The sequence below is a fragment of the Cupressus sempervirens genome, chromosome 2 (genome assembly GCF_028749045.1).
Source record: "Cupressus sempervirens isolate cs-2001-9-10 chromosome 2, ASM2874904v1, whole genome shotgun sequence".
In the NCBI taxonomy this organism is placed as follows: Eukaryota; Viridiplantae; Streptophyta; class Pinopsida; order Cupressales; family Cupressaceae; genus Cupressus; species Cupressus sempervirens.
In genome coordinates this window covers 335,855,296-335,870,087 of record NC_143119.1, presented here as the reverse complement: position 1 = coordinate 335,870,087, position 14,792 = coordinate 335,855,296, and the positions used below count along the sequence as shown (strand labels likewise).

Genomic DNA, 14,792 nt, shown 5'->3' with positions numbered 1-14,792 from the left:
CTTATAGTGGTATATATTTTCCATCATGCATATACCTCACAAAGAATATAGACAACTCTTTTATACTCCTGATAATATTTACCATATCAGGTAAGACTTGATAACACTATGTGGCAATTAAGATTTAATAATTTGCAATGTCTTATCTAGATGGTGAAATTCAAACAAGTTCACTTGCAATACTTGCAATGGTGAATGTGTGGTATATTATGCAACCTATTCTCATAATTGATATGAGAGAATTGAGGGTGTTGTGATTGGGGAACACATATCATATCTCAAATCTGATCATAGACTATTGTACATAAATTTGTTGTGGGCAAATGATAAGCTATTTGGGACAAAATCTCAATTTCCTCAACGATCACTTTCATAAGGGAAAAAATCTTTTGACTGAAAAAATGGTAAACATCTTTAGGGCTACAATGAGACTCTATAAGGGGGGAGGACATGCAAGTGCACAATGTTAATAGCTATGCATTAACAAAAATCTTTAAACGGAGTATAGTTAGATAAGGAATTTAAAATGGGTAGGAATATATGAGAATCAAATTAAATAAACCTTGACATTAAAGTTTACAAGAAGATTCTAAAGATGAAATGAGTAGATTTTATGGTCACAAGGAAAGAGGAACTAATTTTCCTTAGTAAAAATAACCCAAACTATTTCGGAAAGAACTGTAGTCTAAAAGGAAACAAACTAAAAACAATATTATAGCCACTTAATGGTTTGATTATGCTAGAAAGTTGTATGAACAAGAAGGTGAGGTGGACCCACCACCCTTGGTCAACAACATGAACAAAAAATCATCGTGAAAGAGATGAAGATGGGTATTAAGAAACTAGGACCACATTACGAATATCTTCAATAATATTAGTCCACATAGGTTTCCTAAAGATTGGACATCAGCCTGGAATGCCCTATTTTAAGAGTGATGATGTCAATAACCCCTCCAACTATAGGAATGATCAATCCTCAATTTATAAACTTATTTGGCAACGTAATAGAAAATAGGTTGAAGAAAAACATAAACGTATAAAAAGTCAAACTAGTTTTAGGCCAAAACACTCAACAATTGATCATTGTATTGCTTTAAGGCACATTATCAAAAAGAGTGGGAGAAAAAGGATGAGGTATTTTTGTTGTTTTGTTGACTTTAGAAAGGCTCTCTACACTGTCCCTAAGGACAAGCTTTAGGTCAAAATGGAAGAATTAAGGATCCCTATACAAAACTTCAGTTCACATTTCAAAATCAAAACTTGAGTCCGCATTTTTAATTCAAAACTTTAGCTAACATTTCAAAATCAGAACTTGAGTCAGCATTTTAAATTCAAAAATTTAGCTAACATTTCAAAATCAAAACTTTAATTGACATTTTAAAATGTTTCATGAGCAATATTGGGGTCAAACAAGGTTGCCCACTATTACCTACTATGTTTGTTTCGCTTATAAAATGTTTCATGAGCGATATTGGGGTCAAACAAGGTTGCCCACTATCATCTACTATGTTTGTTTGGCTTATAAAATGTTTCATGAGTGATATTGGGGTCAAACAAGGTTGCCCACTATCACCTACTATGTTTGTTTGGCTTATACATTGACAAACTTGAAGAGTGGTTAAACCTGCAAAATACTGAGGGTATCAAGTTGAGAGAATATTTAATAAGGTTGTTGCTTTATGCGGACAACTACTCTCTTTTTCCCTTGAGCACTTTTGCAAAATATTTTTACTATAGGTCAATATCAAAAAGACTAAAGTCTTGATTTTCTCTAATTGTTAAAAGCAGTATCAACATAAGTTTTATTTTGAAAAAATACCCTTATATCGTAGGATTGACTTCAACAAAAAACTAAGATGAAATGGTTGCAGAAAGAAAAGAAAGTTAGAAAGATGGAAGACATTTTATGCTCTCCAAAACAAGTGTTGAGAGGCAAGCATTTAGGATTGTTCTACTGATTGTTTTTATGGGTGTGAGTCATTGACCATCAACACTTAAGACTCACAATGGAAGAAAATCAAGGGAATCCAAAAGCATATGATCACAAACAAGTTTAGAATCAAAAGCACTATCCCATTTGATATAATGCTAAGTGAAATGGGAGCTACCCCTATCAAAGAACTTGCTATGGTGCATCTAAAAAGTTTTCTAAAAAGAATCCAAAAAAGTACATGGTGCAACACAACATAAAGTTGATGAGTAAATAGAATATTCATTTCAATGTGTCCCACAAACAATAAATATCTTTTTTATGGATAAAATTTACAAGAAAATTGGGGGAATTGGTTTGGAAGTATATACATTATATCAATGAATTCAATCTCAAATGTGACTAACTTCAAAATGTACGGAAGAATGCAAAAGAGGCTTGGGAAGAGAGAGTTTGCCTGTGTTGAACAACACTTTATTTTAAAATGTGTTGCATACAAGGACAAGAGGACCAAGTTACTCGATATAGTGCATTGAAAAGTTAAAAGTGCTCATCATAAACTTGCACATTTAACCTCAAACTTTATAAAATTTCTTTCTTAATTCATCCCTTGCCATTGTAATGACACCTCATGGAAACATGGAAACATAATAAGATGACCAAGTTAATGGCTATAGTGCATTAAAAAGTTGGAAGTGCTCATCATAAACTTGCACAAGGAGTTACTCAAATAGGCTATGTTCCTCATAAACTTCATAAATTTTCTTCCTAATTTATCCCTTACCATTGTAACTTGCCATTGTAAAAACTTGTGAAAACATGAAAACATAATGAGAACCAGCTTGTGCCTTCCCATTAAGCCCACAAAAAAGTTATAACCTCATCTTTCTTTTTGAGATGTTTGTTTGTTACATTCTACTTGTTTAAGGATATTTGTAATTATCTAGTCAGTTTGCTGATCGAATTGCATTGTAAATCATATGTGAAACCCTGTACAAAACCAGTTATTATACATTACATAACAGAACAAGAAGAAAGAAAACTTTATTCCGAATACACGTGTGAATAGTAATTGCAATGAAAGAATTCGAGGTTGGGAAGCAACCTTTTAATGGAATAATGATGGATTAGATTACTGCTCCCAATTACAAATCATTACTTTGCCCCCACGGTTAAAGAATCAACAATGTAATATGCAGTCGCAGACGATGCAATGGTGCATCTTGAATTGAACCCACTTCGTCATCTGCTAAGGGATGAATTCATCATAGCGGCTCATCTGAAGGATGCTTGGATCTCTTCCAGAGTTCGTCCTTTGGTTTCCGGAACACACAATACCACAAAGGCCAGTGTGAAGGTGCACACAATAGAATATAGCGTGAATGTCCCTGCAACAATAAGACGGTAATAATGGAACTTCAGAAAACTGTTCATAATGAGCAATTATTTACTCATTTTTTGACAATATGTTTTCTAGCCTACTCTAGACTAAATATGGTTCGCAAGATCTATCAAATGGATATAGGTGTTTCATCCACATTCCTGCTGCAATCTGTTTTTAGATCTACAAACGGGGCATACATTCCCTACCCCTGCTGGATTTGAACATGCTACCTCTCTTTCAAGGATATGTTTTTACTTGTTTAAAGATTGAAACTTTTCCCACACAAATAGGCCAGATAAGGCTAATAGACATTTTAGAACTCGCCTAGTTCCAATCTTCCAACATTCAGTATCAGGGGACATGGCATGCCCTGAAGGCTTAATGGACCAATATAGGAATCTAGGAGAGACCACAAATATTGTCGTCTGGTCTAATTGCTTTACTAAAAGTGTATACCATATAGAGAAGCGGTGCACATTCCATCATGTTTGTTATAGCGGAACTCTTCCATTTGGCAATGATTTAGTGGGCAATTTTGGTATGCTTAAGTGATGCACAGCTTAAGGCTAAAAACTCACCAGCATAGCTCCATTGCATTAGTAAATTGATAGTCATTGTCACCACCCATGATGTCATCCAATGTGCCAGGTTTGCTACACTGCCAGCAAGACCCTTGACATTGAGTGGAAGTATCTACAGTAGCACAGGAAGAGTTAGATAATAGAGAAACGGATTATTAGTAGCATCACTTTAAGTGATTAAAGGACCAAGAGATTCTTCCCGGTGTTTCTATAAAGGGTGCAATAATGTGACCTAGTCAATGTTACAAGTGTGTTACCTCAGACATGATAATCCATGGGATGGCACCCATACCAAGTGAGAAGGAAACGATGAAAATCTGTAATCAAATCAGCAAATAACAAATGATATATATCAATATGACAAGAGAACGATGTGACAGAGAATGTCTAGTTAATGCATAGAAGTTTTAGTATGTGTTAAAAATCCTAAGAGCTATGTTACTCAAGTGTTCTATTATTTCCAATTTCTATATTCATATTTGAGTTTTCATTCCCAACTTACCAGCAAACTTGTTAAAGCTAATACACTGAAGAACATTTCATATTGAGAAGCTCCTTCCATATGGCTCTGCAATAAGAGCAAACTAGAAGTTAGCTTTGGACAGCCAAGAAATTCCATACCATCAGGCACCAGATAACACCACCAAATAAGTGTTCAGTAGAAAGTGAAGGCATGCTTTTCATAGAGCTTCAAATCAACCATTAGGCTTTTTAGAGGCGCTGCATTCAAGTAAGATGAGAGACCAAGAAGGAAATGACATATGGCTTTTAGTGACACTACCTTCAAGTAAAATGAGAGGCCAACAAGAAAATGACATATGGCCATCCCTCCTGATGAGACCTATTGACAAAACAATAAAACATGTTAGTTCTCTCCACCATTGAATCTATGCTCCCAAATGAAACAATAAAAAATCGTGATAACTGCAAGGTTTTTCTCACCATAAGGAGAAGACGTCGACCAGCTTTGTCCATTAGGCATACAGTAAGCCCAGTTGTGAGCACCTGTAACATTATCCTTTATTCATAAGCAACATGAGACTAAATCATGACAGACAAATTCATGCAGGACTTCAAGACAATAATTAAACCTGAATGGCACCAAGTCCAAGTGATGCAGCACTAGCAGATGAAATCCCTGCAAATTTGTGGATAGCACAAATCGTAGCTCAGTGCTTTGTTTAAGAAATAAGATTAACATAGACACTATGAACTAAAAATCACTTCCAACAACCTTTTATCTCGTTGACTTTAAATTTCTAAGATAATTCTCTGCTGCCAAAGGCTATTGCAAAGCATGCTATAGATTCCATAGTTTATAATATGATAAATTGAACATGAATAAAGACATGATATAGAACCTCAACTTTAGATACCTATAGGCTAGAACTCACCAACAGATTTGAAAATGGAAATGCTGTAAAACATAATACCATTAACTCCACTTAATTGCTGCAAAAGTTGCAGCCCAATACCAATCTGCAGTCTCCCATTTCAAGACAATATCAGCATACAAAATTGTGAGTTGTGTCCATTTTGGAAGAATGAAGTAGTTGTTGACTGATAAACCTACTTGTGTAAATTGGCCAAATGGGGAAATCTTAAGATGTAACTCACAGTGAGAGGAAGGGCATATCTCCGTTCAAAGATCTCACCGAATTTGATTCTACTTTGCTGACTATTCATCTCCATGACACTCTAGACTCATAATATTTCCATTAGTTAGACAAGATTCTACCATTATAGAGGTTATGTTAACTAATAGACAATTAAATCCCATTCACGATAGGAAAAGCTTAAAAAAAAAGCAAAATCTATACAAAAGCAGATGACTCCTCAAACTGGTAGAATATTGAAAACACAGTAAGAAGTTTGATGATGCAATTAATGGAACAGGCAAAAAATGCAGTTCATCTTGGAGAAATTGTAGCACCTTGATTTCAATTGCTTCAAGGGAGACATCAATATTAGATCCTCGGAGTGCTTGTAGTGAAGCTTCAAAACTATCATTACCAACTTTTGCCTGCACTCAAGTAATCATAAATTTGCCAAATAAGTTTCTTTGTATAGTACATGTCATTTTAAAATTGTTAGCGATAATTGAATAATATCATTTCAAAATGTATCTGTATGTGAAATATGCTCACCAGCCATCTTGGGGATTCTGGTATGAAGAAGAGGCCGAATACCAAAAGGGCACAAGGGATCATACCTGTCCAGCTAAAGTTGTCAACCTATGATTTCTTTCATAAAAGTTAAAAATCTAATTTATTTTTTTAAATTCACCTAGCAAAAGCATAATAAAAGGTACCTGCAACTGCAAGAGGACGCCATGAAAGGAACAGTCCAAATAGATATGCCAGCATAATACCAATTGTCACAGAAAGCTGTTGAAAAATCAATTAAGTATAAGATTCAAAACTGTATCAAATTACACTTTATATTAGGACTATTATCATGATTAATATACAAAAGAATTTTGAGTTTACAAAACAGACCTGATTTATTGCCCCAAGACCTCCTCGCAAATGCTTTGGTGCAATCTCAGATATGTATACTGGTACCTAAAAGACCCATGATATGGTTAGATTCATAGCTGTCCACGTGCCTGTATGCTCTTTAATTTATTAAGTGTAATAATTTATGGCTTAAAAATGACAACAATAGGCTTGTTCTAGATTGTGAAAAAAAATTGACTTACAGTGAATGAGATGACTCCCACTCCAAAGCCTGTGAGCACTCTTCCCAAGTACAAAAATGAAGAATCCTGTAACCATAGGGTGATGACATCAAAAAGAGGAATTTCCTTATGCTCCAAAGGAAAATCACTATCAAACTTCTTATTCGTTTAGCTATCATTTTATCAAAGGAAAATTAGCTTGCCTTGGCAAAAGAAATAGCAAGCCACCCAAGAATGTTGGGAATGGAAGCTACTAGTAATGCCTACACGCAAACAAAGAAGAGGTTATGCAAATCTAAATGTGTGTTAATTGCACTCATCTTTAAAGACTGGGTACAAAAAAGAATTTATATGACCATCGTTGCTACTAGATGTACAAGACAAAATCTTGCAGTGTATCCCTTTAGCGGTAGCATATTAGGTCTAACATATAAATTTATTTTAGTAAAGAAAGAAAAACATTGAAGGCACTTACCCCTTTCCGTCCAATATAATCAGCAACTTGTCCACTAATTATTGCACCCGACATGGCTCCAACATTAGTTAAAGATCCAAATAAGGAGAACTAACAGAAACAACAAGACTCTATATTAGGATCTACCACATAAACTATATTCTATCCTATTGCAAAAATGCATTCATCAAATAATAGTACCTGGGAAACAGTTAACCCAAGATCATTGATGATCCCACTTTGTGTGGGCGAAGAGTATCCAATCTGCAAGAACGTTGCTATCAGAAACTTCCTTTTTTTATTCAGGTCGACTCTTGTAATGGATGCATGGATTAAAAATCAATCTATTCAAATAAGAAACTATAACTTACACAGAAACCAAACTGTACAGGCCCCAGGGAAACTATTAATGTACATAATATTGCAGTTATAGCACTTCCACAGAAGATTTCAACATTATCTGCCTTTCTAGCATCTTTACCGCCATGACAACCACATTTGGATATGGTTAGACGTGTGCTTCCTTTCTCTAAGAGAGCCTTTTTAATATCTCCATTGCCACCCATGCTTCCCTTTTCCAAATCATCCATGTACTCCATTGTTTTTATAGGGTAAAATCCGTAGTGACCAAATTTTCTGCAAACTTACAGGCCTGCACAGCCAAAATCCTGCTGGCAAAATATTCAACACTCCCCTCAGGACCCGTGACAAGGGCTTAACTACCTCTTATGTACCATAAGTTGAGTAGTTCTATTGGGCACTGACAGATCGGTCTTTTGGTGCAATGGCAACTCCACTCTAACAAGTGGTCCAAGTTCGAATCCTCAAAATGTCAGGTAATGCTCAAGTAACGCTGAGGGGATATTGTTGGAAAAATGTTCAACACACCCCTCTATAAGTTTAGTGGTTGTATCAGACACTAACAGATCAGTCTTTTTGGTGATAGCAAGGATAGCAACATGCAACATGCAAAGAAGTAGAGACTCAAAGATTCAACAATTTGGATTTTCAAAACTTAAGCATTCTAGATTCCAGGACACAAGATTTCAACATTCCAGGATTCAAGGACCCAAAATGAGAGAAAGAGTGCTCATTTTATAATTTTCATGTAGGGTGAGAGCATTGGATTTTTCACCCACACACATGCGATGTGGCAAGAGATTCCTATGATGCATATGACAGAATATGCCAAATGTAAGATTCTATGACACATGAGAGTCAAATTTGGCTAAATGTGGAAGAGAATCTATGACGCATCATAAGATTCCTCAACCCACTTAAAGCCAAGAATCTATGACGAATAAGCCAAATAGGGCATGTGTAAGAGGTAATAATAATTCCTATGACGCATATGACAGAATATACCAAAAGTAAGATTCTATGACACACGAGAGTCAAATTTGGAAGAGAATCTATGACCCGTCATAAGATTCCTCAACCCACTTAAAGCCAAGAATCTATGACGAATAAGCCAAATAGGGACATGTGTAAGAGATAAGAATATTTGATTAGGAAAAATCTCAGCCAAGTGTCAAAGGAGAATCCACGAGGTGTCATATCCAAGTGTCATGATGATGGAATATTTGAATTAAAAATCCTCTTATTCCAAAAAATAAGAATTAGCAGAAAATGGATTTAATGATGAAAAATGGAACTTAGGAATTAAGAATTTCCATGGTTTGCAAATAATGAATCAATTAATTAATAAAATTAATTAATTGACAATGATAAACTAATCAATTAATAAAATTAATTAATTGAGGATGATAATTAGGAAGAATAATTAGAAAGAATAAGATTAAATTATGGGTTATTTAATCCTATAGAGAAAATTAGCAGATGATTGGCCAAATTGATTAAATGAATGCGATTGTATCCTTTGATGAAAATGTGACGATGATGGATATCGAATGAGATGATGAAAATGTAGACCAAAGCCATGGTCAAATTAATTGATAGATCAAAATTGATAACATGCCAAGGACACATGACATTAATTAATTGATATGTAACATTTAACCGACATTTTAAATGCTACAAGATTGAAATTGACTGATAAGGTTTGATCATAATAACACTGACGGACACTATCAATATTATTAAAATGGTTGATGATGCCATGATCTGACATTGAAAGCCTCAACAATGTCAAAGATTGAATGACATGAATGATATTTTGATTCCCATCAATACAACTTCATAACCTATACATTCATAATGATATAATTCTCCGATGATATGGATATAAGTAGAAGCCAGCAAACCCAGTTAACATATTCAAAATCCTTGCAAAGAAAATTGAAGAAGACAACAATAGAGGAATAATAATGATTTTAAAAAGATAAATAGGTTTTAAGCTATATAACAACAGACTCTAATTAAAGATAATTACCAGAGTAACATAAAAGTGGAAATAATCGAAAGGCACATCACTCTCTTAGTGCAAATTTTCACGGCTTAAACAGTTCCATTTCAGTAATTTCATAACAAGGTTTGAGCAGTTTCCATTTTAGGACCTGTCAATAATACCTATATGATGAAACATGAAGAAAGCTAGATTATGTGGTCTATTAAAATAGACGATTCAAATGTCCATAATGCTCAAAACCATCGAAAAACTAACGTACAAATAGACTGTTTCAAGGCAGTTGCTAGAAGATATATATGATTCTTTTTTTAGGATGCCGAGTTTACCTTTGTTTATGTGCCTCTTCTAATACCCCGAGCACAACATTTGCTAGTAATGAATATTCTAATTTCAGTTTTATCCAGTGTTTAGTTCCAGTTAGCATAAAGCTATTAATTTCAATTTCATGAACAGTACTGCATATTTTTTAATTAGGAAATGAGATGTTGGAAAGGAGTTATTTCAAATTTTTATTCTTTCAACCATATTTTTGGTCAGCTTTCTAAATAGCCATGTGTTCAATCAGTACAATCTTAAAAGCGGTGATTAAAAGTGTAATGAGTGCATTGCCTCTTAAAAATTAATAGACCAATATAAGCATGCACCTATTTTTACAAATCTAGCAAACAAATTCAGCTACTGGCAAGGAAAGATGAAGAAAGCTATAAGACAAAACATGAATAAACATGATAACTAGCATAACAAACAACCTGATAATAAAAATTGAACGAAATCTATTTTTACAGCCAAAAGCCTTCAACAGTTCCATAATGAAGCTTAAACAGTTTAGCTTCAAGATTCTTGAAAGCGAAACAATGACGCCCATACAATAAACATAATGAAAGCTAAAGCATTTGGTTAGTGTCATAAATAGAGGATTCAAATGACCTCAACAGCTGTGAGTCTGTAAACTGCCTACCATCATGATGCATCATAATAGCTTGACCATGTGAATTACTAATTTGTTCCTGTGAAGTCCTGTGCATCAAGTCCATGGTGCATTCAATATCTTGGGAACTTGTTGGATGGGAACCTCTAAAATTATTTCCCTGCAACAACCCGAACATGTGTCCTTCATAGTTTCCAATACCACCTAGTTGCTCTCCTTGGTGCTCTTTATCTAAACTTACAGGAAAGCCACTTGTGGAGGACTGGGAGCTATTAGTTAGCAATTTGTCTGGCGAGACAAGACCAAAGTTGCGTTGTGCTACTTGCTGGTGCACCATGAGAGGCTGAGTGGTTTCTTGTATAAGCTAATCCATTGTAACAACAACACTCCTTGGGGTAATGTGATCAAATGAGGCTGAACTTGGAGCCCCCCTTGAGGTCCAGGAGTTCGATGACAGAAGAGAGAGAGCACACCCAGAGTCAGAGACTCCTGATAAAGTAGCTGATGCTACACCTAACCCTACAAGATCTTCACCGAAGGAAGATGATGAGAGTGTCAGAGCTTGACTCACATGTCCCCCAGTGCTTTGCAGGTACTGAGGAATGCCCTGATTAATAGCACCGCCAAGTACACCCTTATTGGAACTCTGTAGATACAAAAGCAACTTGTCTGTGTTGTAACGAGAGAGGGAGCTTCCCATTACTTGTCCATCAAATGGTGATTGGTCACCTGACTTGACCCTTGGCCAACATCCTTTTCCATAGCCAAGCTTGAAGTCAATGGAATCCCCCAAAAATGAACTTGTGCCGTATCGTGAGTGCATGAAATGTGATCTATCCATCAATAAGTTGCTAATTCGCCTGTCATCTGTTATTTAAATATGAGAGAGATGTTAGTTTGCACATGCAGTGCAGCTGTGTTATTTTCCTGACAGTAGCTCATAAAGAGCAACAACTAATTAATTAATTTTTGAATTTACCAAGAAGATTTTAGTTGAAACTATTTTTTGCTAACAGACATCTGTAAATCCTTGTGCCTAATTGAGCATAGGAATTGGGAACATGGTTGTGGTCAGAATTTTCTTTGTCTAAGGTTTAACATTAATCTCAGATTGGATTACCTCTAGTTGCAAATATAGAGGCCCTAACGAGTAGAACAGATGGGCATGGGAGTGAGGAAATGTTGTAGAATAATACACCATGGACGCCTGTTCTATGAACCAAAAGGTTACATGTTGCAAAGTTGTATACTGAAATGTAACATGATTCATCACTAATTATTGTCAATGGCTATTAAAGCTCTTAGTGCAGGAATATTATTCACAACTGCAGATTAAAGCAAACTATGTGTACTGTGGGTCGAGAAAACACCAAAGCAATTGACATCCTCAAGTTTAAAGCACTACCAATGTCAAAATCTCACAAACATTATGCAAAGGAAATCAAATTGGAAAACGAAAAACTTAGGGTTCGTTTGGTGAGTGGAATAGGAATATGTATTTCAAAATAGAATGCATTCCTGTTCTCTGTTTGGTTTAGCCAATATTTGATAAAAATTTGCGGACCCAAAAATTTATGTTTTCTAAAAATTTTTAAAATAGAATAGGAATACATATTCCAATAATACCTATTTTGGTGGAATTGCAAAACCTCATTTTTGGGCCAAAAATGGAATACATATTCCATTTTTACTTCGTATTCCAATCCCATTTTGGTGCATCCAAACAAGGAATTCAAAATTTTTGGAATACGTATCCCTATTCCACTCATCAAACGGGCCCTTATGAGTTAGGATGATGTCTAGCTAAAACATTACACACTAAGGGAAGAATTAAGTTTCAGAAAAAAAGTCAACTTTGACTATTTAACACTTTTGATCTGAGAATTAAACTTAGTGTGTGATATTTAAGCCATTCTAGCTCAGAAACGACCGAGGAATTCACCCACTTTTCATGGGTTGGCTTTATCCCTGCATTTAGGTGGATGAATTTATTATAATGAATGGTACTCATTAAATGGAAAATGGAAAATGGTACTCATAGATGATTTCAATCGTAGGAAATGGGTGTATTTTTTAAAGAATAAATCTGAAGCATTTGATAAATTTGTAGAATTTAAAGCCCAGGCTGAAAGAGAATGTGGACATTACATCAAGGTCCTCAGATCAGATAGAGGAGGGGAGTATACCTCCAATTCTTTTGTAAATTTTTGCAGGAAACATGGCATAAAGAAAGAGCTCACAACTAGCTATACACCACAGTAGAATGGAGTGGCTGAAAGAAAGAATAGGACCATTGTTGAAATGGAAAGGAGCATGATGAAAGAGAAAGGTCTCACAACTGAATTTTGGGGAGAGGCTGTGGCAACAACAGTTTACCTAATCAATAGGTGTCCCACAAAGGCAGTTCGTGACAGAATTCCAATGGAAGCATGGTCACGAAGAAGATGGACAGTTTAACACTTAAGGGTATTTGGATGTGTTGCATATGCACATGTGCATAAAGAGCAAAGGAAAAAATTTGATAACAAAGGTGTGAAATGCATTTTCACAGGGTACAGTCCAGAATCAAAGGCATACAAATTGTATGACCCACTGAATAACAAGATGATGCTTTCAAGAGATGTGGAATTTCTTGCAAATCAGTCTTGGTATGGTTCAATTGATGAATCACCAAGCACTTCAAGTAAAGTGCCAATCATGAGTGAAGAGGATGCTGATGAACATCAAGAAGAAGGAGTAGATAGAAGGAAAGGCAAGCAGCCTCAGCCATTACCGAGCTCCTCTAGGCATGACAAAGTGTCAGGGCCAAGCAATAGTAGCAAATATTCTAATCGCACACTCTCCTCCCTGTTACCAAGAAAGACCAAGAGTCTTAGGGAGATATACCAAGATGAAAGGTATGAATATTATGATGAGAGTGTTAATTTTGCATTATTTTCTCATAGTGATCCAATATATTTTGAAGAAGCTATTAAGGAGAAGAAATGGTGTAAGGCCATGGATGAGGAAATAGATGCCATAGAAAGGAATGAGACATGGGAGCTAACTGATTTGCCTCCCAAGAAGCAAGTGATTGGAGTGAAATGGGTCTACAAGACCAAATGCAATGTTGAAGGCAATATTGATAGGCATAAGGCAAGGCTAGTAGTCAAGGGCTAAAAATAGTAGTATGGAAGAGATTATGATGAGACCTATTCCCCTGTTGCAAGAATGGAAACCGTGCGTGTTGTCATAGCAATTGCAGCTCAACACAAGTGGAAGGTATTTCAAATGGATGTGAAGCAGAGGTTGAATACATAGCAGAAAATGGAGCAGCATGTCAAGCTATTTGGCTAAGGAGGATCTTGACAGATTTGAATGAAAGGCAAGGAGATGGAACCACAATTTATTGTGACAACATCTCATATATTGCTTTGTCTAAGAATCCAGTCTTCAATGGGAGAAGCAAACACATAGAGATCAGATATCACTTTATCAGAGAGTTGGTGGTGAATGGGGATATCAAAATTGAATATTGCAAGTTTGAACAATAGCTAGCAAAAATTTTTACCAAGCCATTACACATTGAAAGTTTTGTACACCTAAGAGAGTGTCTTGGTGTAGTTTATTTGGATCAGTAGTGATCCTTATTTGTTTGGCTTGGGATAAAGGGGGAGTGTTGGAATATTAATTGTGGTTGGTTTTTTCTCCCTAGAGCCAAATGCCCACCTACCACCCTGAACGTTCAAAAAATCTATTACGGGTAGGTGAGATTTTGAAATCGAAAATGAGAGGGAAAATAATTTTGCTGAAGACAAAAGGAATGTTTTATCATTCATTTTGATCAGTTAGTTAAGAAAGAGAAAGAGATCAGAAATTGCAGAGAAGAAAGAAGGAAAAGTGATCAGTAGATCCATTGGTGCAGAGACAGGAGGAAGTGTTATTCATGCCTGTAGTAGCACGTGCTCCTTTGTGTCATTCTGTAAGTTTATAGCTTATTTTTTTTCATTTTTCCTATTGAAGCAGTGATTGCTCCAGGCATTTTTGTATGCAGCCATTAGAGCTACACGTTTAATGTTTAAAGTTTGAAGCCTAAAGTTTTTGAAGTTTTAAAATTTTAGGGTTATTTTTAGGGTTTTCTGGTTGAAGCCGAATGCTCCCAGATTTCTAATAGTTTGAATTATATTTGAATAGAAAGTAAGCAGGCATACTTGAATCCATTATTTTCCTTCTTCTATTCATTGCATTTTGGAAAGTTTATTTGGAAGTTTCAAGCTTTGAGTTTCTGGTTTTAATGGTGAAATCATTCACCCTGGAAGTTTGTCACTCGGTTTGCTCTTTAGCTTGAGTTTTAATTTTATAGTCATTACCGAGTTCAATCAGTGCCTTCATCTACCAAGCTCCTCTCTACAGTGTCTACCGAGTTCACTCGGTGTCTTCATCTACCGAGCTCCACTCTCTTGTGGCTACCAAGTTCACTCGGTAATC

At 35.6% G+C, this 14,792-nt stretch overlaps 1 protein-coding gene and 1 pseudogene across 1 annotated transcript; both read right to left on the bottom strand.

Moving 5' to 3' along the window:
* Positions 1 to 3,076: 3,076 nt before the first annotated feature.
* Positions 3,077 to 7,628, bottom strand: LOC149572492 (sugar transporter ERD6-like 6). Its single transcript, XM_089811451.1, has 18 exons — positions 7,401 to 7,628; positions 7,231 to 7,293; positions 7,051 to 7,140; positions 6,779 to 6,838; positions 6,597 to 6,662; positions 6,394 to 6,459; positions 6,207 to 6,282; positions 6,043 to 6,107; positions 5,829 to 5,918; positions 5,513 to 5,593; positions 5,290 to 5,374; positions 4,987 to 5,033; positions 4,838 to 4,900; positions 4,677 to 4,736; positions 4,398 to 4,463; positions 4,153 to 4,212; positions 3,893 to 4,007; positions 3,077 to 3,318 (listed from the first exon to the last, which is right to left on the bottom strand). The coding sequence occupies exons 1-18, from the start codon at positions 7,626 to 7,628 to the stop codon at positions 3,206 to 3,208; spliced, it is 1,494 nt and encodes a 497-aa protein (XP_089667577.1). The 3' UTR covers positions 3,077 to 3,205.
* A 2,653-nt stretch (positions 7,629 to 10,281) lies between these two features.
* Positions 10,282 to 11,196, bottom strand: LOC149572491 (uncharacterized; annotated as a pseudogene).
* Between the last annotated feature and the right edge of the window lie 3,596 nt (positions 11,197 to 14,792).